At 34.1% G+C, this 25,820-nt stretch overlaps 2 protein-coding genes across 4 annotated transcripts; one reads left to right on the top strand and one right to left on the bottom strand.

The window, feature by feature from the left end:
* Positions 1-10,592: 10,592 nt before the first annotated feature.
* LOC136226517 (B3 domain-containing transcription factor VRN1-like) lies at positions 10,593-13,855 on the top strand. 2 transcript variants are annotated; one of them, XM_066015045.1, is made up of 4 exons: positions 10,593-10,924; positions 10,996-11,128; positions 11,435-11,559; positions 13,257-13,855. In XM_066015045.1, exons 1-4 carry the CDS (start codon positions 10,832-10,834, stop codon positions 13,506-13,508), a joined length of 603 nt encoding a protein of 200 aa, XP_065871117.1. In that variant the 5' UTR covers positions 10,593-10,831; the 3' UTR covers positions 13,509-13,855. The 2 variants fall into 2 exon arrangements, with proteins under 2 accessions (XP_065871117.1, XP_065871116.1); XM_066015044.1 differs by having other exon boundaries at positions 10,596-10,924; positions 10,996-11,353.
* Positions 13,856-15,604: 1,749 nt separating this feature from the next.
* Positions 15,605-19,127, bottom strand: LOC136226518 (B3 domain-containing transcription factor VRN1-like). 2 transcript variants are annotated; one of them, XM_066015047.1, is made up of 4 exons: positions 18,642-19,127; positions 17,020-17,380; positions 16,115-16,212; positions 15,605-16,030 (listed from the first exon to the last, which is right to left on the bottom strand). In XM_066015047.1, exons 1-4 carry the CDS (start codon positions 18,675-18,677, stop codon positions 15,794-15,796), a joined length of 732 nt encoding a protein of 243 aa, XP_065871119.1. In that variant the 5' UTR covers positions 18,678-19,127; the 3' UTR covers positions 15,605-15,793. The 2 variants fall into 2 exon arrangements, with proteins under 2 accessions (XP_065871119.1, XP_065871118.1); XM_066015046.1 differs by lacking the exon at positions 18,642-19,127 and adding an exon at positions 17,459-18,618.
* Between the last annotated feature and the right edge of the window lie 6,693 nt (positions 19,128-25,820).

Raw genomic sequence — 25,820 nt, forward strand, 5'->3', positions numbered from 1 at the left:
CCTCCTCACACCGGGTTAGATTTTTGTAACTTTTTTTATTGCTTTTTTAGTTAGTGTTCATATATTTCATCAGAACTCTTTATCCGTCTGATTGTATCTGCTCTCTATTATTCTATCGTTTATGCTTTTTTCGGATTTAGCAAGAACGGAAATGATTTATCTTATCCGTAGATCAATAAATCTACGTGGTTACAACAAAAAAAAAGGATTCAGATCCGAATATTCGGAATGGTCTAAAGGATGAAGTTTGGATTGCAGATGTCTTTCTACTGATTTGGATTAACGAGAAATATATTGTAGTTTTGTGTTTTTTGTGTCTTTTATGAGTTCTTTTTGCTCTTTATAGTCATTTTCATCCTTTCGTGGATATTGTATTTGTTTTAGTATGTAATCATGTGAGGTTTTACTCCTTACATTTTACTTGTTGTACTTATTTATTTTTTATCTAATGAAATTACAAGCATTTTCTAAAAAAAGCAAAAAAAAAGTATTAGATGTCAAGAGGTGGTATTATTCCAGAGGCAGGGCAAGCTGCGGTGGCGGGAGATGTTGGCGGTGTGACTGAAGGTCAGGGGCGATTTTTGGCTGCGGAGACCAAGAAGAAGGAGTTGGCCTCTTTGTCTGCGCATGTTCTGTTTGCCGCGCATGCTGCACAGGCCGCGCTTGCTGTTCAGACGACGCAGGCCGAGCAGGACGCGCTGGCCGCGCAGGCCGAGCAGGACGAGCTGGCCGTGCAGGCCGCGCACGCCGCGCAGTCCGCAAATGTTTCTGATCTAGTTTTTGGGGAGGTTGGGAAAGAAGGAGGGAAGTCGGAGATTTCGATGGCCTTTGGCGTTAATACTACTGTTAGGGTTAGTCCTGGGAAGTCATCCTGGAGAGACAAAGTTTTAGGTGTGATTGAGGAGGACCCTATGGTGGAAGATGTGGATGTTTCTGAGGTTGAGTTTTCTGACTCAGATACTGAGGAAGAAGGGATGCAAGATGACCCTCTTTGTCCGATGATCCGTCTGTCCTCTGAAGACAAATGTGTCCTAAGATCAAAATGGAAGTTGTCTTTAATTGTCACCGTTCTTGGAAAAAGAATAAGCTTTAAATATTTTGCTCAGAGGATTCAGGCCCAATGGGCAGGTAAAGGGAAGGTCACCATTACTGACCTGGAGAATGACTTTTATGTCGTCAAATTCACAAAGGCTGAGGATTATAATAGAATTGTTAATGGTGGTCCTTATATTATATCCAATCATGTGTTGGCCTTGGGACCTTGGGTCCCAAACTTTGATCCTCATGACTGTTCAGTGAATAGGATCCTTACCTGGGTTAGATTCCCAGGTCTTCCCTTAGAATATTATAATGAAAGATTCCTAAATAAAATTGGTGGTCTTGTTGGGAAAGTCCACCATGTTGATAAAACCACTGTTGGGGCAGAGAGAGGCAAGTTTGCCAGGGTCTGTATAGATATTGATCTGGCTAAGCCTCTTCTGTCCAAATTCAACATCCGAAAAAAAGTTTTTCATATTGAATATGAAGGGATTCACAATATTTGTTTTGAATGTGGCATGTTTGGTCATACCCTTGAGGGATGCCCTAGGAAATGGAAGGCGGTTGATGAGATGGTGGAACCTATCATAGGTAGAGCTGAGCCTCAGATGGATGAAAAGAATTTTGGCCCTTGGATGCTGGCCAAAAGGACAGTGAGACGTAAGCCTCAGGTTGCTTCTGTTCGTAACCAAAGCTCTGACATTAGTAAGAAGTTGCACGCTTTGCAGATTAATCCTGAAATCAAGGTTAGGCCCCCTGATTCCAGGACTGGTGCTGAGGTTGCTTCTTCTTCCGGTTCTGGGTCGAGATTTGGAGCCCTGGCTTTTGATGAAAGTCAGGATAATGCTTTATCTAATGAGCATTTGGAGTTAAATTTGCCTAGCCTGGAATCTGCTGAGCAGGACTCCGTCCTGGGTGACTCTATCAATCCTCTTTTTGATCCTAATGCTACTACTAAAGTAAAGTCCCTAGTCATTGGTCCTAGAGGTGGAGTAACAACCAGTAAAATCAATAATTCTAAATCCCCTGTGGATTGTCCTTCTTTGAAAGCTATGGGTGTTAACAAGTTGAAATTGAAGAAACCTAAAGTTAACCCCAAGAAAAGCCAGAATTCTTCGAGATCTTGGGATAAGAGGGGACCTGCGGGTTCCTCCTCTAGGCTCTCAGGAGCCCCTAATAAATACCTTGCTTAAGGTTTGGGTCTTGATCAGTTTCCTCTTTTCTGATGGATTTTTGCGTTTGGAATGTTAGGGGTGCGGCTAGTAAGGCTACCCGCATTCATGTAAACGATCTTATCAAGCAGTTTAATCCCTCTTGTTTTGCCCTTCTCGAAACCAAGGTTAGTGGTGTCAAGGCTGATGAGGTGGTGAGTAAATTTAAGTCTTGGAGTTGTATCAGATCAGAGGCTACTGGTCGGGCTGGGGGGATTTGGCTTTTTTGGAAGCCAAATCGGATTAGAATTGATATTATTAATCTAGATAAACAATGCATCTATAGTAAGGTTCGTTATCCAGGTAATAACCCCTTCTATGTGACTTTTGTTTATGCTGATCCGGTTCTTTCTAACCGTAAACGTCTATGGGAGCTTTTGTATACTATCAGCACTAGTATGGTGGATGCTTAGATTGTTGCTGGTGACTTTAATGATATTGCCCTCATGAGTGATCAAAAAGGGGGGGGGGGTAATCATTATGTTAACCGGTGCCTTAATCATAAGCAGAATATGGATCTTTGTGGGCTGTCTGATTTGGGTGCCGCGGGGCATAAATTCACTTGGAAAAGGAATAGTGTGTTTGTTAGATTGGATAAAGCTTATGTGAATGTGGCCGCTCTCTGCAGATTTCTTGATTTGTATGTGCTGAATCTTCCTTTCCGACACTCTGATCACTGTCCTATCCTGGTTAGAATGGTTAAGAGTAATAAGCTGAAAGGGAACAGACCTTTTAGGTACCTCGTTGCTTGGGATGCCCATCCTAGGTTTGGTAACTTTGTTAAAGATAATTGGCAACCCCATTCTGATGTTCTTCTGGCAGCGGAGGAGTTCAAAAGGAAGGTGGATAGATGGAATAAAAATATATTTGGCCATATTATCCGAAGGAAAAATAAACTGTTAAGTAGGATGGAAGGGATTCAACGTTGTTTGGAGGTTCGATTCGACCACAGTTTGAGCTGTCAGCTTAGAGGCCTCCAGAATGAGTTGGAAGCGGTTCTCAGACAGGAGGAGCTCCTCTGGTTCCAGAAGTCTAGAAAAGCTTGGATTAAGAATGGCGACCGGAATACTAGATTTTTCCATCTTTCTACTATTATCAGGAGGAAGAGAAATAGAATTGACGCCATCAAAGACTCGAATGGTGATTGGATTTATGAGGAGGAAATCATTCGCCGCCTTGCTCTCGATTTCTATAAAAATCTCTTTGAAGCTGATGAGGTGGATTTGAGTAGAGCTCATTTTGGGATTTCATTTCCAAGATTAGAGGAGGAGGTTAGGAAAGAAGCTTTTCGACCTATTAGCATTAAAGAGATTGATCTCGCCTTTTCTAGTATTGGAGCTACTAAAGCTCCTGGGATCGATGGTATTCCTGCTAGTTTTTACCATAAACACTGGGATACGGTTAAGGATGGCGTTTACAACTTTATCCTTGGGGTGTTTGGGGGTTCCATTGACATCAGTCTGGTTAATAAAATCCTCCTTGTTCTGATCCCTAAAGTTGAGAAACCTTCTTCTTTTTTGCAAATGCGGCCTATCAGTCTTTGTAATGTTATTTATAAAGCTGTTACTAAGATTATAGCCAATAGACTCCGGATTATCCTTCCTGGGGTTATTAGCCAAAACCAGGGTAGCTTTGTCCCTGGCAGGCAAATGATGGATAATGTGGTTATCGCCCAGGAGATGGTTCATTCCATGAAGGTGAGGAAAGGTAAGAAAGGAATTGTGGCTCTTAAGCTGGACTTGGAGAAAGCGTATGATCGCTTAAATTGGAGCTTTCTTATGGATAACTTAGATAGAGTTGGCATTCCTGAGAACTGGAGAAGGCTGATTGAAGATTGTATCTCTTCTCCTGTCTTTCAAGTCATGATTAATGGGGATATATCGGAGGAGTTCTCTCCTTCTAGGGGTATTCGGCAAGGTGATCCGATGAGTCCTTTTCTCTTTGTGATAGCTATGGAGAGGCTAGCCCTCCTTATTCAAGAAGCGGTGGATAATGGTTCTCTCCATCCTGTGTCTATTAATAAGTTTTGCCCTCCTATTTCCCATTTGTTTTTTGCAGATGATGTAATGCTTTTTGTGGAAGGGAATGAGGAGCAAATTGGTGTTATCATGAATATTCTTGATAATTTCTGTGCTGCCTCGGGCCAGAAGATTAACATCCATAAGTCTCGTTTGCTCTGTTCTAAGAATATGGACAGGAGTGTTTGCAAAAGGCTTAGTGATTTGTCTGGTATTCCCCTTACTCACTCCTTGGGAAAGTATTTGGGGGTTCCGCTCCACAGTGATAGAGTGTCCAAAGCTTCCTTTAAAGAGATTCTGGATAGAACTAATGGGTTATGTGTGAGTTGGAAAGCTAATTCTCTCTCCCTTGCTGGCCGCCTTACCTTAGTTCAATCTGTCAATTGTGCGGCTCCCAACCATATCATGCAAGCCTGTAAATTGCCCGAGCCGGTTCTTAATGACCTGGACAAGATTAATCGTCGCTTCCTTTGGGGAGAGTCTGGAGAAGGTAGGAAGATCCATCTGGTTTCCTGGAAGGAGGTGTGCCAGCCGAAGACTATGGGTGGTCTCGGTATTAGACAGGCTAAGGATAATAATAAAGTCTTGTTGATGAAGCTCCTCTGGCGTATGTGGCAGTCCCCCTCTTCTCTTTGGGTGCGATTGCTCTGTGGTAAATACAGAAAGGATAAGATTTTTGGAGGTCCGAAAGATAGAGTATCTAATTGCTCATTTACTTGGAAAGGTCTTAGCGCTGTCTTTGCCGAGTTCTGCTCAGGCGTTGGTCTGGATGTGGGGAATGGTAAGTCCATTAGCTTTTGGTTCGACTCCTGGATTGGGGATAGACCTCTTATGGAAGTTTGTTGCTCCCCCCGCCTTCCAGTATCCATAATTGGAGGATTGCTGACGTGGTTGATGCTGATGGGGACTGGAGGTGGTCTATGTTTGAGTCCTTCTTTAGTCTGGATATTCTCCTTAAAATCAGGGGAGTCAAGATAAGCACTCAAGAGGAAGACAAGGATAAGCATTGTTGGGCTCTTTCCAATAATGGTATTTATTCTTGTAAGTCTGCTTTTGAAGCCTTCTCCTGTAATGGGTCTGTCCATCCCTCCATTTCTTGGAAATCCATTTGGGCTATGAAGATCCCTTATAGAATTAGGAGCTTCCTTTGGCTGGGTGTGAAGGACAGATTGCTGACCAATGCTGATATACACAGAAGGCATCTTGCGGTCTCAAGTGCTTGTAGTAGGTGTGCTGGCCATATTGAGTCCTTTTGCCATGCTCTTAGGGATTGCTCTAAAAGTATCGGGGTTTGGAAGAAAGTTCTTCCCCCTCACATTCTTCCGTCCTTCCTTGCCCATCCTGAGACTGATTGGTTCCGATCTGGGGTGAGTGGGAAGCTTCTGGCCAATTTGGAGCATGGGGATATTATCTTTGCTATTATTTGCCACCAAATCTGGAAGTGGAGGAATGAGGAAATCTTTGGTAAAAGGGAGGTGTATGTTCATAACTTATCTGAGTTTTTCTCGAAAAAGCTCTCTTCAGCTATTGATAGTTTTAAAGGGGATTCCCTGGCCAGGGCTACTCAGAAAAAAGAGGTGCATCTTGTCGGTTGGACTAGGCCTAAGGAATGGGTGGTTAAGCTTAATACGGATGGTTCCTGTCTTATGAGTGGGAGAATCGCGGCTGGAGGGGTCTTGAGGGATGGAGGGGGAGCCTGGCTGTCTGGTTTTTCTCATAACCTGGGGATGGGCTCGTCCTTTTCGGCGGAGCTGTGGGGTATCCTCTCTGGTATCAAGCTTGCCAAGAGTCTGGGTGTCAAGAGGCTCTCTGTGGAGTCTGATAATAAGGAGGCCATTGATATGATCTCCGATAATCATGCTATTTGTTTTAATAGCCAAAACCTTATTAAAGCCATTAGGAGGCTTGTCTCCGTCTTTGAGTATGTTGATTTCAGGCATATTTACAGAGAGCAAAACCGAATTGCTGACCGCCTGGCTGCTGCTGGTCATGAAAGGATGCTGGGAGTTACCATTCTTTCTAGTCCTCCTTCTTTTCTCTCCTCTCTTCTTCTTGAAGATAGGATCGGGGTTAGCTTTCCCAGGCTGATCCCAAGTTAAGTTGTGGTTTGTTTTGTCCTTTTCTTTTCTTGTTTACCAAAAAAAAAGATGTCAAGAATCTTCTAGTTGGAGCTAGAGAACAAAAGACACTCATTAAAAATTGTTTGTAACTGATATTTTGTATATAACTAATAAAACTTGTGGGTTTTTTTGTTTAATGCGTGACCAACATATTCGAGTATAAATAAGAATGAGCTTTTGGTAATGAAGCAGCAAATAATTGAGTGGAATTGTATATGTAAAAGAAATAATATAGTGTGTTATGTGAGTTTGATTGAAATAATTTTTTTTATTCAATTAAGGCTTTCACAATTATTCAATATAACTAGCCGAAAACCTGTGCGATGCACGGGATATGAAACTTTTATATAATTTAGATAAATAAATAAATTGATATATTTTTTTAAGTAATTTTATATTATGCTATGAATTTTTTTTCATATTATGTATATTTGAAATTAATATATATTTTTTATTGATAATTCAAATCAAATCAAATTAATTTTGAAAATAATTGATTAATTTTTTTTATAGAATTTTAATTAAAGGTGAATGATTTATTTATTTTTACAAAATTCAACGATTTGTACTTTTTAGTAATTTTAATATATTTTCATATTTTTTTATAACTGAAATTCTGTGAAACAATAATAATAAAATAGGAGATTAATTAAGAAATATATTAGAATATGATAAAAAAAACCAAATATTGAATTAAACTATAATTAAAATTAAATATTATATCTATGATACAAAAGAATTACAATCTATGTTAAACCAAAATTGAATTAAACTATAATTAAAATTAAATATTATATCTACGATACAAAAGAATTACAATTTATGTTAAAATGGAAGCAACATCAATATATTATTTCATAAACTATTACAATCAATACGTTTCTAATATTGCACATGAAGAAACTTTATCAATTCAATATGTTACATATAAAAAAATAAAATTCATAAGAATTAGTCACAAATTCATCTTGATGATAATCATTTTGCTTGATGGAATTTCATGATCACCAAGTATTCGAATTCAATTATTCATTATGCTATAATAACTCAATATATCCAATTGAATCAGCTTAATGTGATGATTTCTCCTATTTTCATCTCGTAATATCTCATCAAGACATTCAATCAATTTGTTCTTTATTCTTTCACTGTATAGAATATTAGCCACGCTCGTAGATATCACTTATTTGACTTTATTAATATTTTCTAATAATTATATATTCTTGAATTTCGTAAGCAAGAAAAACAAACAGAAGAATAGAAAACAAAAATGAAGGGACAAAAAAGATTCGTTTTTTTCGAAAATAAGAGAGAATGTCAAGATATAAGCATATAAAGAGGAGAGTGGAAATATTTTTGCCCATTAATTAAAATTTTTATTTTTTCTTAATGAAATATTTTTTGCCCATTAGTAAAAATTTTATTTTTTGCCCATTAGTTAAATAGAATTAAATCGCAATTGTAACCACTCAGTACAAAAAAAAAACGTTTTATAATTAATATGTGAAATTAATTTTATTAATTAGAATCATTATGCTCAACATTGAGAATTTGAAGAGATTCAAATAATAATAATTTTTAATTAATATTTTCCAACAACTTGTCCTATGATCATGGTTCATTTTAATATGTTAAAAACTCTTGAAATTTTAACAATTTTGTACAAACCATAATATAATAGTTAAAAACTATATAAGTCAATGTTGCAAAAACAATTATCTCAATATCCCATAATTAATGTACATTTTTAGGATTTTGAGCATCAAAATTTATTTTTATTTATCTTCATTTTGAATTCGTATCTGACATAATCCAAATGTATCAAGAATAAAGATCTTATCAAGTGTATTAGACGCTTACAATCTCTTTGTCTAGAGAACTGAGAAAAAAAAAATTCTTGATAATAGTAATAATAATAATAATGATGATGATATAACATAATTTATAATTAAAATAAACGTCATTGTAAGTATAATATTTCAATACCTCTTTAATATTTTCTTCAATATGTCTCCAACTTCAATGAACAACTATTGTATGAAACTTTATATCTATTTGTACCAAAATGCATAAAAATAAAAAAATACAATCCATATCAGTTAGATAAACTCAAACTAAAAAAATGAGTGGATTTTAACAGGTTCCAAATTAGAAAAATCAATCCAGCTTCAATTAAAGCTAACAATTGAGTTCATATAAAGCCGAAAATCTAAATTTTAGTTAGAGTTAACAATCGGAACGATAACACCTAGCAACATATACTAAAAAAGAATACAAATATACAAAATCTTTATTTTTGTCATTTTGAAAAAAAAGACAAATAGAAAAGAAAACATGGATAAGGTAGCGAGATGTATGGAACTTGGGTAACGACACAAGTGGAATTTCATCTCTGAAATATGAAACTATAACAACTATTGTTTAATAAAAATAAAACAACAACACAATTTAGAACAAAAAACTACAATATATGAAAAAAATTGAATAATTACCTTGAGATACATAAACATTTCTTGTAATTTTTGACACCTCTATGTTTCCCGATTTTAGTTGTCCATCAATCTTCTATTTCTATCGGATTTCTTCAATTGGAGATATCAGTTTGGAACAAATAAAAAAAATATGGATAATGTAGCGAGAGATATAAAACCTGGGTAACGACAGAAATGGATCTGAAAGATGAAACTATAACAACTATTGTTTAATAAAAATAAAACAACAACACAATTAAGAACAAAATAACTACAAATATGAAAAAAATCGAATAATTACATTCAGAAACATAATACTATCTATCATGACCAATGAATATAATGGTGGAATACCATCTATCCTACTTCATATAGAAGTTTATTTGTGACTTTTGGATTTCCTTTGCTTTGTGTTTTTTCATCTTCCTGTAACTCTTACTTTCTTTTATTATTTTAATTAATGGGCTAGTAATTATTTAATATATTATAAATATAAATCTGTTATTTTTAATTAATTAAATCTTTTTAATTTTGATTTTTTATTACGTTGATAACTCATCAAAAATGACTCTAAAACACTTCTCCTCATTTCTCTCTGCTTCAGCTATTATGGATAGTATAGATTTGGTGGATATCCACAATATGTCATTCTTTATCGTAATAAGAACAAATTGGCCCCTAATTTTTCTTCCAGTAACCAAAACCAGATTGTTATGGTGTTAGAATTAATTACCTTGTAGTTATCTCTAAAATATTACCTTTAATATTTGTAATTATCAATAAGTTTCTTATTAGTTAATTTATTCTCTACTTTCTAAATTCAAACTCTATATATATTAGTTATTAATATACAATTCTCATTAAAGGAAAATTAATCATTTATCTCATTGATCTAAAACTCATTATTATCTCTAAGTAATGAGTTTTAGGTTAATGCAATAAATGATTAACTCATTACCTCAACAAGGCTTTTTAGTAAAGGAATTAGTTATAAAGACTACTTCATATTTAGAATATAACTGTATTTATAAAATATTTACGTTTGATATTCTATTGGGATAGAGATGAGGATAAAGGTTAGGATAGAGATAAAGATAAATGGTTGGGATAAGGATAAAAATATGATAGTCGAGAATTATTATTCAATGTTTGGTACGTGAGATATGAATGAGGATAAAATAATACATTTTACTATTTTAACCTTATTTAAACTATATAACATTAATTTGAGGGATAAGATGGACTTTTCCATCCTATTAAAATCGCAGGAGCTTATCCCACCTCCTTATACCACCCCCTCCTGGGTATAGGATTTGAGGGATAAGAAGCTTATCCCTCATCCGTCTCACTCTTCTATCTCCCAAACAAACACAGGATAACTTATCTCGTATTTTTTTATCTCTATCATACCTCCTATATCCCTTCTAACAAACACCCCGTAATTGGATTATGATAATTTTAAAGTAAAAAAATTGAATAATTAAAATTAATTAAAATTGATTAGAATGATATTTAAAAAAAAAAAAATCAAATCATTATTTTCAAAACTTATTTTAAATAATCAATTTATCTCTCATAAATAAACTTTTTGAAGATCAGAGTGATTTAATCCATGGTAACGAGTTCATTATGTTAATAAAAATACAAAATTCAAGGTCCATATATCGGATTTTAAAGTAAGAAATCAAATTGAATGTAAGTACAAATTTATCCCTACTTATCTTATACATAAGGTTTTCTCACTTTTTATACTTCTACTGCTTTCGACTCGCATGTGAGAAGGTGGCGGCACGGCGGAGAGTTGCCCCATGGCGTCGGAATGTTGCTGAATTGGACATTAATCTCAGAACATTCATTTGACATTAAACCGTACTTGAAATCTTTCACTTCAATTCGATAGAAATTGTGTAGAGTCTCCACACAATTTAAAACTCCAAATTCAAACAATAAGGAAGCCGTGAATCTAGTCAACAATGGGTTCTGATTTCAAGACAGATGATCCTAGCTTCAATTATCCGAGGTTTTTCAAGATCATTCTCCATGATACCATCCGAGAAGGAAGGCTCGTAAGTACATATATCTTTTTCCTCTTTTAAATCAGTCTCCTCTTTCTAAATTTGTTCAATTTCATTTGCAGGCTATTCCCAAAAAGTTTGTGGCAATATATGGAAATTGTTTGTCAAATTGTATAAATCTTATTGTTCCTGATGGAACCAAATGGGAAATGGAGTTGTCAAAATCTGGAAACTATGAAGCCTGGCTGCAAAAAGGTTGGAAAGAATTTTCAGAGCATTACTCCCTCAAACATTCATATATGTTAGTATTCGAGTATCAAGACAAATCCAATTTTCATGTTTTCATATTTGATACCACTCTTCTGGAGATCGAGTATCCAAGGAAACCTAATTTTATCCCCAATTTGGAACTAAACACTAGTCAATTGAATGGGTCCACAGAGATTGAAGATTCAGATAGTAAAAACATAGAATTTGAAGGTCTGTTTGATTTTTATTTGCTTAATTGGCCTGTTTTTATTGTTTAATTAATCGGCTTGTTAATCGATTTACTTACTGTAGGGAAATGTAATGAGTCCAATGGTAGCACAGTTTCTCAATCTCTTGAAGCTGCTGAAAAGTTCAGCTCAGCAAACCCATGGTTCAAGGTTGTTTTGCCGTCAAAAAAGGGGCTATTACAGGCACTGGTAAGGAGTTGTTATGTTGTAAATTATAATATGATTTAGTGTCGGTTTGGTTGTAATCCTTTTTGCTTCAAGTAGCTTAACCTAGACATTTCGAGTTTGAGTCGTAGTGAATAAAAGTGTTCGATTATGATTGAATAACTTTTGATTGATCAATTATGATTGACTTGAGTGGTTAAGAGCCCCAAGCCTTAATCCCCGAATCATTTCGGGACTAAGGCTTTGTTGTTGTTGATTAAGATTGAAAAAATCTTCATTGACTAATTAAGATTGACTTGAGTGATTAAGAATCTCAAGTAACTTAAGCTGGAGGTCTCGAGTGTGAGTCCCACTGAATAGAAGTGTTTGATTATGATTGAAAAACTCTTAATTGACCAATTAAAAATGGCTTGAGTGGTTAAAAGTTTCAAGTGGCATAAGTTAGAGATTTTGAATCTGACTGCATTAAAGTGTTTGATTAAGATTGAAAAACTCTCCATTGACCAATTACGATTAACTTAAGCGGTTAAGAATCTCAAGTCGCTTAAGCTAGAGGTCTTGAGTTTGAGCCGTAGTGAATAAAAGTGTTGATTAAGATTGAAAAACTCTTAATAAGATTAACTTGATTGGTTAAGAGCTTTAGGTAGCTTAAGTTAGAGATCTTGACTTTGAGTCCTAGTGCATAAAAGTGTTTGATTAAGAATGAAAAACTCTTAATTGACCAGTTGAAATTGACTTGAGTGGTTAAGAGCTTCAAATCGCTTAAACTAAAGATTTCGAGTTCGAGTTCTTGTGTACGTTGAAAACTTCGAATAAGCTCCAAATTTGTCCATTTCATTTTTGGAGAAGTGCAAATGTACCCCCTAACATACGAGATTCTGCAATTTTACCGCTAGAATTTTCAAACAAGATCAATTTTACCTATATCTAACAGAATGTTTGAATGTACTAATTTGACAGTTATTCGATTGTCACATCGAATCTTTCAAATAAGTTTGTCGATAAACTGAAACAGTTTCATGCATTTTGGAAGGTTATTTTTAACAGTAAACATTTTAGCCAATTCTTTTGTAATAAATTTATATCTAACAGAATGTTTGAATGTACTAATTTGACAGTTATTCGATTGTCACATCGAATCTTTCAAATAAGTTTGTCGATAAACTGAAACAGTTTTATGCATTTTGGAAGGTTATTTATAACAGTAAACATTTTAGCCAATTCTTTTGTAATAAATTTGTATTTGACAGACTTAAATATAGACATTTTGATAGGTTAGTTGTAACTGTGTTAGTAACAAAATAAATGTTTTAGATACCATTGATGTTTGAAAGGTCCAATGTAACAATTAAATAACGAGTCAAATAATATTTTTCTTTTTTCGTTATGCAAAGGTAAAATTGATCTTGGTTGAAAACTTTAGAAGGGTAAAATTGCACTACTTTCCCAAAAACGATAGGGGAAAGTTTGGACATTTATCTTCAGGAAATTTTAATTGGGAGATGATTCATCTAACGTTAAGTAATCGTATGGTGATTGCTACTTTGGAAGGAACATTAGTTAATATCTACTAGTTATTAACAAGAGTAAACAACTAACTAACAACAGTAGTTCGTAACAACAATAGTAGCTCGTAACTACGAACAGCAAACTAAACCGGACTTATGTTTGTGTTAACAATTTTTAAAAATTTCTTTCAAGTTTAAACATTATCGTTGCAGGATATACCCAATAAATTTGTGCTGGAGCATACAGTAGGGTGTTCGCACACTGTAAAGCTGATGGTTGAAGGTAGTAAACATTGTTGGCCAACAAAATTGCATGTGATTTGGAAGAGAAATCGAACTTCTTTCGGCCGTGGTTGGCGTGCATTTTTCACGGATAATTCTTTGAAATACAGAGATGTTTGTGTTTTTGAGTTGGTCGCTACTAAAACTCTCAAGGTACACATTTTCAGGCATCCATCATCATAGTAGTGTTCACATGGTCCTTAATGACATTCACTGTTAGATTTATGCTTATTAAATCTAAACTTTAGAATGCTTTAAATCTCCGTCCTATGATTCTAATAAGTCTAAATCTAACGGTGACTACCCAATATTATATGGTCTTTGAGGTCCATATGATCAAAATCGTTCATCCATCTTCGTAGATAGATACACAGAGTCATTAGATGTTTGTCTTTTAGCCTTAGCAATTTCAATCTACCAAATATTTATTACTGAAATGTTGAGTCTTTTTTCCATTTTTGGGATAACTTTGCAATGTGTAATACGTTTTGTGATTATCTTTCCTATCATTAGTGTTGTATTCCCTTTTATAGTGAGCAAATGTTTACATTTTATTATTGTTGAAGAACTAAAAGTATGCAACTTGAAATTGAACCATAATTAGAACATTCTACTGATAGTTACCAGACGTGTGCAGCGTGCTCAACTGAAGGCTTTAAAAATATCACGAGGTTTTTTTTATCATTCCGATTTTGGTGGATTGAGCGTATAATCTTTTATTTGAGGCTTAACATATTGTTCGTCCCCTGAACTTATTCAAGAAATTTGATCAGCCTTCTGAATTTTCAAAATGTTCCTATAACTTCTTTAACTTGCTTAAAATGTCCCGATAGTGTTCTCAACTTATTTAAAATATAGTCGATTATCGGTTGCAAAGAAGTAAAGTACATGTGAAAGGTGTGTTGTACACATTTTTAAAAAGTTAAACGAATTGGCACGTAAGTGACACATCGAACTTGGATTGACATGTAGAAAAAAAGAGAGTTAATTATTATTTTTTCACCGTGAAAGCTCTAACTTTGCGAATTATGTAATATTATTTTTCATTTATTGTGTTTTAATAGTTTGTTATACTGGGAGGAAGAGTTTTCACAAACTGGAGCAATGAATGTCAAAAATTCTGCTCAAGTAAAAGTACATATTGGATTTCACGGTGATAAAAAGAATTAATTAACCCCTTTTCTCTCTTTTTTTTTTGCTCTGTATCAATCCAAATCTGCCATTATTGCTTACGTGTTAATTTGTTTGCTTTTTCAAAGCTCGTGCAATACATATTCCGCATACAGTTTATTTCTTTACAATCGAGAGATTAATAGTTTACATTTTAAGCAAGTTGAAGTACTATCAGGACATTTTAAACAAGTTGATGGGTATTAGAATACTATGAAAGTTCAGCGGGCTAATCAAATTTCTTAGACAAATTTAGGAATAGATGACGTATTAAGAATTTACTTTAACACATTAGTTTATTCTTGATGACATTTGTGAACATCAAATCATTTTAAAATAGTATTACTTATTTAATTTGTACTATATAGTATCATTTATAAGTCCAAATATATATTTTTTGTTCAGTTTCTTTATACTCACATGGAAAAAAAAATTTGATTCTAAACTGTTACAAATGTAATTTCAAATGTGAATGTAATGAGTAACATATACACTGAATTTATGCTCAAAATCAATTTTTCTTGTCATCTACAAAAAAAAAAAAAAAAAAATTAGAAGCCTCAAGATGGCTTTTGTCAAATATTAGTATATACATAATTAATGCAGAACACTTAAATAATTAAACTAGTTGAATAAGCAGTAATGTGAATACCAATTATGTATTTCCTGATTCAGCGGCATTTGTTTCCAGTTTTTGAAATAACATTTGTTTCCACTTTTTGAAACTGTTTTTTTTGTCTAAACTGAGATAAAGATAGTGTTAACATTATGTCCATTAAAGTTTAACTAACGTTTCCAAATTATCGTTAAAGATCTCAAAATAAAAATGTTCAAGAGTTAAAATTGTTTAAAATGACATTTACTATGAACGGCATGTAAAATTGAGTGGTTTTTATGTCACGTTTCAAAGGTTAAGATAATACCGTGAAAATTAGTGGCCATAACTATCAATGTAGATTGTTAATGTTTATTATTTATATAATTTATTTGTTGATTTCTTTAAAATATATCTATATCAGGTTCTGTTCTTTTGTCATTTAATTTCAGTATAGTTCAATTTAGTAACATTCAGTTCAATAATTTATCATTACTTATTACAGTCATTTTAACAAACAATTAACAACAACAATAAACAGCAAACAATAACAGTAAAGTGAACCAAACGGATCCTTAGTTACACAAACTAGTAGAATATGAGTTTGATAGTAATTTCGGGAGAAAAATTAGCTAATTTCTTTATGCTACTTCGAACAATAGTAAGCAGCAAAAGTTTTTAAAAAGGAAAGAATAAACAGAAATCAGATTCTGAAAATAGATACAGTAAAGATGTCGTTGCGGATCAACTCGAAGACACAAACATCTCCTTGTTTGAGAGAATTATCTTTCCAAAAAGAAGCGACACCAGCATATAATCCAGCTACCCTGCTACTCAAGTATACATTCAACTTCACAGGCCATGATTTATCTTCAACCTTGAGTATTACTGTCTTTGTTTCACATTTCATATGCTTCTCCATAAAGCTAAAAGGTACGGACTGTCCAAATGATATTTAAAATAAATAAATTAATATTTGTATCATTTCGTATCGTATTATTATCAAAGGGAAAAGATATTTTACCAAGTTGCCAATTGAATTGAGAACAACCTTGAACCATGGATTGCTTGAGGTGAAGTTGCTAGCACTTGTATTAACTTGACTACAACTAGCTACATTACCTGAAATAAAGTCGTTCCAATCATTTGAAAAAAAAAACATTAGAATGGTAACGCGACAACTAAATTGAAAATTATTGACTCTTACATGTGACATGACAGGAAAAAATAATTCAATTGCTTGAAACTATCACATTGCAGTCCAATATAGTATATTTTGGATGTGACATGACATACACGTAGTTTTCATGTAAAATTTTTTCAACATGATTGTAATGTTATTATTCTAATGATTTTACAATGTTTAAATTGATTGTAATGATTTTATTAAAATCAAAAGAAAATTCCAACGACCATTATGAAATTTACCCAATTTTGAGTCCAGATAGTGATGGAATCCGTCTTTAATTGCTTATAGTGCAAAGAAAAAAAAAGATTTAGCATATGGATTTGGACTAAAAATTTCTTTTGCCCATGTTAATTAACTTGAACTAGGGAAAAAAAAATACACTTCTTCTTCTGGTGGAATACAATCAGAGCCTCAAAAGGATGGTTTCCGACACTGACACCCCGGAAGAAGAATTGTCAAGGGTTCACCGTCACCCCGTATACTCTTATCTCCATCTCTCCCAAAAATACGATTTTGACAACCCTACGAAAATCATTTTTCTAGCATATTTATTTATGTATAAACCATATGGAATATATATATACCTATGAGTAACACCGATTCTTACATAAAACCCGAAATTTCCACCTCTCTAGACGTGAATAAAAGTCGTGTTTTAAAGGTTTACTTCAAGTTGAAAACATCTTTGGTTAGAACAAAATTGGACCTTATCCCTGCAATCAGAACATATGAAAACAAACCTCCAAATTGTTGAATGTGGTGCTGATCCGAGATTAGATCAATGAATTCTTTGTTTTTGTTCATCTTGGGTTTGGATTTACCATCTCTGCTGCAACTGCCTGGATAGTCAATCTCCGTAGCAGTCATATCAAATATTAGCACATTAAAATGGGAATTTCCTTGATATTCAAACACTAACAAATGCCCTTTTTGGAGTGAATAATGTTCTGAAAAACCCAGCCACCCATTTCCTAGCCAAACTTGATCTTCTCCCCCAACCTTTGACATCTCTACTTCCCATTTCTTCCCAGTTGGAACCTCAAGGATTATTGGATTAGATAAGCTATTCCCAAATTCTGTCACGAACCCAGATGGAATTTCCTGATAAAAATGTAAACTTTATTTATTAGACTGCACATAATAGATGAAAAATAGAGAAAGAAAATAAAAAGGGCTTACTAGTCTTCCTTGTTTGATAGTATTTTCAAGGATAATCTTGATAAAGATGGGTGCTTTTTTTCTGTGGGTTTTGGAATCCATTGTTGATGGAACTTGGAAAGGCTTCTTTGGAAGAGACTTGTATTGGGATGCTCAAGAATTAAATAAAGGAGATATCCTAACTCTGATTTCTTACTTGTCCGGAAGATGTTACAATCATTAGAAAAGCAGAAAGAATAATATTATACTAGGTAACACATTTTTATATATTAAAGATTTAACAAGTTTGTTCAAATTTTATGTTAAATAACAAGTTTGTTCAAGAGGGCGAGCCTTGGCGCAACGTAAACGTTGTTGTCGTGTTGGGTTCGAATCTTAGGAGCGGTCTTTTGCCAAATAAATTGGCCTGGGAAGGCTTGCCCCCAGTACACCCTTGTGGTGGAACCCCTTCCCGGACCCTCGCTCAGCAGGGACAAGTACCTTTTTTTTTGACAAAGTTTGTTCAAATTTTATGTTAAATAAGGGGTAATTAACTTATGTTATTTAAATAAGGGAAGTCAACCAACAAGTAGTGATCATTTTCTCTCTCTAGACTGGAATCCTCTTTATCATCTCTTCACGTCGACTCGACGATAAAAGGGAGTACATTGCCACCATCAACCTCCACTCGTTCCCAGTTATAGTGCAGGAGCCATGTTGAACTCTCGCAGCACCTCCACAAAGAAAGGGAGAAGGGACAACCTCACCCCGATGGACTAACTATTCCTCCCAGGTCCCCGCAGCCATATTTTCTCAACCACATCTTTGTAAATCGTAAAATGATCACAATTGGAACGCCTATAAACCTCGAGCAAAGCTACAGTCACCACTGGCTACTCCCCCTAGACCTAGGAAGCATCAACAATAACTTTGGTTCTTTGGTCAAGTTCTCCTTCTTCTTACCAATTGCCTTCCCCACCACAGCTACACCTAAAGTCGAAGGAGCATAAGAAGTAGGTTCTTTAGTTTGCTCTATATAAGCATGAAATTGCAAATCCAACTCTTCCTCAGCTCGAGGACTCAACGAGGCAGAAGGTCTCCCAACAGACATAATAAACCAAACATAAACTTTAAAAATGCCCAGACAAAGTTAAAGGGAATACCCAATACAACAAAGAAAGAAAAATCAAGAATGCACAAAAGCAAAAACAAAAAGTGGATTGACCTTAAAGTCGCCTTTAATTTCAGAGAAAACATCCATTACAGGCCACGAAGCTCCTTCAGAGAATTACAGGCCACATAATTCTCATAGAAACAAAATCAAGTAGAATGAAGAAAGGAAACTAGAAGAAAAGAAACCAATATAGGAAAAAAAAGCTCTATTTATAACTGAATGCGGAAGGCTAATCATCATTGACATTAAATAAGCATCATTAAATAAACAACACAACCTTGAGTAAAGACGATAAACATTTCAAGAGTGAAAATCACGCTTCCAAAAACATCATTACATCATCAGCAAGACACATGAGAGACACGTTTCCAAGCAAAATGCACACGAATAAAAAGCTTTAACAGTCACCCTTACATGCACAAGACAGTGTCTAAAAGCATGATGAAGGGACAAGCTTTGAAACCATCATCGCCGCAAGGATACAACTCACCAAGCTATGAATAACAAAGCGCACACGGTTGAGCCCTATTGACCCTAAATAGGCTCGCACTCAGTGCCTTGCAATGACTGTGTTATGGGCGATTTTTTTATGAAAATTTGAGCCCGAAGCCCATCTAGGAGGCCCAAGGCTCCCAAAATAAAGTCAAGTGGATGATGTGATTTTTACTAGCAATCACATCGAGATCCAAGATGTTAAGAAATTATTGCATGATAGATTAAAGATTAAAGATTAAAGATTTGAGTCCTTGAAAGTTTTTTCTTGAAATTGAGGTTGCAAGAATAAAGGCACACATCTTCCTTTAATCAATGAAAGTAAGCTTTATAATTACTCACATATGCATGGTCGTTAGCTTGTAAAGAAGTTAGTACACATATAGATAGTTCAACAAGATTATCTAAAGATATATGGTAGTTATATCACTAGACAAAACTGCATATCGAAGATTCATAGGACGATTAATTTACTTAACAACAATAAGAACTGGTATTGTATATGTAGTAAATATATTGAGTCAATTTGTTTCTTTTTCAACTAATGTTCATCTTTAAGAGGCTTTCAGAATTCTAAGATACATTAAATATTCACCAGCTCAAGGTTATGTTATTCAACTAAGTCTGAAATGAAGTTACATGCTTTTAGAAACTCGGATTAGGCAGGATATATATATACCAGACGTTCTATTATTGGTTTTAATGTTTTATTGAAAATTCTTTGGTGTCCTCTTGAAGCAAAAAGCAACAGGTTATGTCTCGCAACTCAATAAAGGTATAAAACATGTTATTGGCTATTACTATATGTGAATTACAGCGGATGGCTTATTTATTAGATTTTCTTGGTTTTACACAGAAAAATACTATGAACATCCGCTGTGATAATAAACCTACCATTTATTTGGCATATAATCTTGCTTTTAGTGAAAGGTTTAAACATAGAGATTGATAGTCATTTTCTTTGAGAGAAGATACAAGCTCGAATAATGCATCTATTACTTGTTAAAACTCAACGACAGTTAGCTAACAATTTCACCAAACCATTGGAAAGACATCGTACCTTGAATGAGTTCAGGCATTGGGATTGCTAAATTTACATCTTCCAGATTGAGGGGGTGGGGGTGGGCATTAGAGTATAAAGACAACTTTTTAATTAAACTAAGTTTTAAAGGTGTTAATTAACTTTATCCTAAAAAAATAAGTTTGCGAGTACAGTTACAAACAAGAAGTAGATTATTCATTCCCGACAATGGAACGAGGAATCCTCATTTATTTTTCCCATAGGGTGGAGATCAGGAAAGATACATTTATTGACTTGAGCAAAATGAGATTTTTTCTGGGTTAAACCCAAAAAATGGGCATATTAAGAGAATTATCCCTAACCTGGTAATGGTTAGAAAATAATTACAATTGAGAGATTGTTTTTTTAACTCAGCAATTAAAAACAGACCCATTACGATGGTGACTTTTGTACCATTACGACAAGTCCACCACCGTAATGGTACTATTAAAGCAGGTCCACCGCCATAATAAAATTGTTTTTAATCATTGAGTTAAAAACAATTCTAAGGAAATGATTGCTCAACCATTAAAAGGATGAAAATAACTTAAAATACACTTTTTGGGTTTAATCCTTTTTTTTCTTAATGTGTAATTTCATATTCTAGTAGTCACTCTCCAACATCTAGCAATCTCATCATTCTTCAACCTACGAAGTTCTAGCCACCTTTGTCTCCATATTTTATGTTAATAAAAAAAAATTATGTTTCATTATGAGATTCGAAATTGCAGATATGATAAATATTAGATTACATTATTATGTATGCAAAGGTTAAATCCGTTCTCTTCTAATATCCATACATCTAAATTTATAACTTATCTCTAAATTATATTTATCTAACTAATAGTAAAATTGTAAATTTTATTTTAGAATATATTGTTTAAATATTGCAAAATGAGGAATAAAACAGATAATCATAATCACCATCGGGATTAAAAAAGGAATTTTTTTTGGTGCCATTTAACACTATTTATAAGGATCAATTTATTAATAATTCATTATAAAAATTTAAATAAAATTTATGAACAAAATAAAAAGACAAAAGAAATTAAACGTGATACCTAAATTTACATGTTAAGCAATTTTGGATTTTACAAATGATATAAAAGTTGGGGAGGTTGGTCGATGAATTATTTATCAAATAAAATCTAAAAAAACTCACATGTTTTCATGTTGTGACAAACAGTGAAATTTGTTTTGTCCAAATGAGAATTGTGGTTTTCGTTAGTGGCGGAGCCAGCTCAAGGCTCGGGGGCTCCGGCCCCCCTGGCCGTCGGCTCCACTAGTGAATAAAATCGGTTCGGTAGTTGATAACCCCCCATCTATATTATGATGTGTTATTAGTATTATTTTAAGATGATAAGATGGTTGGGTTGGTTAAGAGGTGTGTTTTGTTGTAAAAAGTCATGAGTCGAACCTCTTGAATTGAATATTAGCGCTTTTCTTCTTGTAGCGTGTTTTGGGCTCTGCATGCTTAGGTTCGGAAGATGGAGTGTTTACTGGCTCAGGAGTTACCTACATAGGCATTTGGAAGCTTGGCTTTGCTCAAATTGAGCGTTTCCTTCAAGAGTTACCTACATAGTCATATCTCCTTCTGCAAGAGTTTGGCCCTCCTCCTTTGCCTTCCCTTTGTCCTTAGTTGACAGACTTATAACATTGGGAGGATTGCTGGAAGGAGGTGCTATATTAACTGGAGTTACTTTAGCAGCTTTCTTATTTTGTTGAAAGAAGTGTGCATCTTCAACTGCAATTCTGAGTGGAGCAGCAGAGATATACTTGATTTTGATAGATGGTTTCTTCTTAAGAGGTCGGTCCTCAACAGGGATCTCAGAGCCAATTCTCCTTAAGGGCTTACTTGTGTTATCAGTTTGAGTTGCCTCAGAATCATGTTATTCAGAAGGAGTGAGTCCCTCCGAGTTAAAGTTGGATTTTGAGGCACTGACCCTCACTTTCTTTGTTCCCGTCCTTCTTGGAGATTTTGGAGGATTGGGAGTTTGATTTTTCTTAGGTTCAGGAGCATTTCTTTTCCTTCCTTTCCCTTTTTTAGGCTCAGCAAGAGCATCTTCCCCATCATCGTCAGCAGGTTGCTGAATCTTGCTATGGGCTAAGGAGTTCAGAACCTCCATACCGATTTGTGGTCCATAGGAGGATTCCTTATCTCCAAGTGGAAATTGATGGTGCTTAAGAATTTCAGTGATTAGGGCGCAATAGAGGTATTGGACAGAGCACCTCTGAAGAGCAGAAACTAGGAAGACAGGCAGATTGAAAGGCTTATTTTTCATCATGTGCCAGAGGATGCATAACTCAAATCTAGACACCGAGTTTACTTAGCTCTTTTTGGAAAAAAGATAGTTAACGATGAGATAATGACCTTAACGAGGAATTTGCTCCATGAAGGTTGCAATGACTTCGCTAGTGTTCCCTTTTGGTATACAATACCTAGTGGGGAAAGCCTTCACATCCTTCTCATCACCCGGCCTTTTGAGTTCTGTCCTTTCGTTTTTTTGGTCTAGAAGCTCAGCTAGAAACGCAGGAGTGAAGATAATCTTCTTGTGATTGACCTTGGTCTAAAGAAAGTCACGGTTCTCTTCTGCCACCTTGAGTTTTTCATCGAACTCAATGACAAGAGAAGGATAAATAATGCTCGGTTCGGTAGTTGATAGCCCCCCTAATTTTACTATATTAAGATGTGTTTATAGTATTATTTCAAGATGCTAAGATGGTTGGGTTGAAGTATTTTTTTTGCCAAATATAATTTTTAAGAAATTAATATTTGATTTATAAAACATATAATATATCTATTTCTTCTAGGCTTTAACACTTTTAATTTTTTAGCATTCAACACAGCAAAACAACAAAAATTTAGGTATTTTAATTTAGAAAATCAACGTTGAACATATAGAAAATTAAATATGTATACGCTTTTTTACGTTGGACACTTTTAATTTTTAGTCACCACAATCATGTTGCAGACTAAAAATTTTTTTTACCGCAAACTACAGAACTAAAATTAGCCCCATAACTCTCAAATCCTGGCTCCGCCACTGGTTTTCGTGTTGGTAAAAACAAAGTTTTTTTAGTTTGATACTATAAAAATGACCATTAATGACATCAAAACGAAAATTTTAAAAAATTAAAGTAGTTTAGTACCATATTTACGGAAGAAATCTGTTGTCCTTATTTTAGTGTCCCATACCATATCTGTCTCACAAAAAGTAATTCATTTTTAATGTGTTAGTTTTCTTAGCTCATAAAATATATTATTTTAATTAAGTGGGATCACTTTTTGTTTCTAAATATTCATTTTATGTCTGCTTACCAAACAAAACTTAAATAATTTCAAAATTAAAAATTGAAAAATTAAAGTTTCTTCAAATATTTTTTTTTTTTATAGAAATTGGGACGAGACAGAACTTGGGCAGGGTGAGCACCCATGGCCCAAGAACTGACAAACCCATAATATATAAATAAAAGAAAAGTGAGTGTTTGAAGAAGAGAAGAGGAATGAGAACAAACAAAAGAAGGGGGAGGAGAAAAGATAGGAAAGTCAAGAAAAACGCAAATGTGAAATATTACAAATGTCATCATTGATAAACTTGTGGCAAAAAGCACTTCAAATATAATTAAATCTTTGAATTTTTTAATTTTAAGATCGTTATTTTTAGTAAAACAAAAATTCCCAGTCATCTTTCGGACGCAAAAAGAAACCACACTCTTGAACAAAAAAAATACACTTATTTGAAAAAGGGTAAATTTCAAAAAACAATCATCGTGGTTTCACTTTTTGCAGAAAAATGACTGTGGTTTATTTCTTTTCAAATACAGGACAATGATTTATTTCGTTACGCTATTTACGGATTTGTTAAAGATGCCGTTTATTTGCTAATGTGGTTTAAGGGCAATATGAGTTTTTAAAAAAATTGGGGTAAATTTAAAAAAAAAAAAAACCATGTGGTTTTTCTTTTTTTTTTTTTTTTTTTTTTTGCAGAAAAATGACTGTGGTTTTTTTCTTTTCAAATACAGGACTGTGATTTATTCCACTACACTATTTACGGATTTGGTGAAGATGCCATTTATTTGCTGACATGGCTGAAGGGCAAATATGAGTTTTTTAAAAAAATTGACTAAAGGCCTTGAACAACCATATGAGATTTGCACTCATGTGAGATTTTATAGTCAATATTGTAGCCACAAAATAGTTATAAAAAATCCATTGGTCAATATTGTAGATCCAAAATAGTTATAAAAAATCCATTAGTCAATTTTTTTTTGAAAACACATATTTGCTCTTCAGTCACGTCAGCAAATAAACGACATCTTCACCAAATCCGTAAATAGTGTAACAGAATAAACCACAGTCCTGTATTTGAAAAAAAAAAACCACTAAGTTTTTTTTTTAATTGACCCTTTGAAAAAAAGGTAAAAATACGGATGTTTTGTATTCACCTCCCCTTATTTAAAATATTGGTTATTGCTTTTAATCTATAATTTGCTAATATTTAATCTTTATTTATTTAAAATGTTAGTTTTCAAAGTATGACATTCTGGGTAGTCTAGTCTTCAACAAAAGAAAAACATTTTGGGTAGATAAATAGTGAAAGTTCTTGGATATACCTTGCTGAAAATGTTAGTTTTTGTCGTTTTATCGAAAATGTTGATTTTGACCATTTATCCATTAAGAAAGACTGATGAAATATAGAAATAGTATAGTGAACTGACGCTTGAACAGTAGCGTTTTGGAAGCTCAAGAAATATTTGCAGATCTGTCACATCTTTCTTATCATCATTACCTTGTCCCTTGAGATGCATTCAAGTTCTTGAACAAGGAATATCCTAATCTTTCCTTTTTTGGGTTAAACCCCTAAATGGTGCAAATTGTGAAAATAATTCCCCATTTGGAAATGGTTAATTAATTCTCATAAGGGGCTGTTTTTAACCCATAGTTAAAAATGTTCTCACAAAAAATATTATAATTATTTTATACATATATAAATTTAATATATTAAAGGGTAAATTCCAAAAAAAACCCTGTAGTTTCACCGATTTCCAAATAAACCCTTGTGGTTTGTTTTTACCAAAAAAAAGGAGCGTGTTTACGCCGTTACCCGAAAAACGGAAAATCGGTTAACAGTGTTAAAAATGAGGGGTAAAATTGAAAATTCCGAATTTTTTTAATTTTCTCTTCTTCTTTTTCTTCTTCTTCTTCTTCTTTTCTCCTTCTTCTTCCTCTCTCTCTTCTCCTTCCTCTTTTTCTTCGTTTTTTTTAATCGGAAATCTCAGATTTCCGATTTCGGAAATCTGGAATTTCCAGATTTCTGGAATTCCAGAAATCTGGAAATTCCAGATTTCCAAAATTGGAAATCTGGGAATTTAAAGTGTATCCGAATCAGGATACAATCTCCCTTCACAATCTGACTCAACACACCAGCCGGGAAGAATCTGATCGGAAAACAGAAGAATCTGAACACCAAATTCATCGACACTATACAATCCTCTTCCTCCCCAACAAATCATCGTTCCATTTCTCCGAATTCCACAGCTATGATCACCTCCAAGCCCCAATTGAGCATACATCAATGGCGAATTCACCGGAATATCACATTGACCAGAAAAATTCTCACATTTACAAACAACAAAACCAGTTGAATTCATCCCACAAACATGGAATCCACCTGCTT

This window comes from Euphorbia lathyris, chromosome 4, assembly GCF_963576675.1.
Source record: "Euphorbia lathyris chromosome 4, ddEupLath1.1, whole genome shotgun sequence".
In the NCBI taxonomy this organism is placed as follows: Eukaryota; Viridiplantae; Streptophyta; class Magnoliopsida; order Malpighiales; family Euphorbiaceae; genus Euphorbia; species Euphorbia lathyris.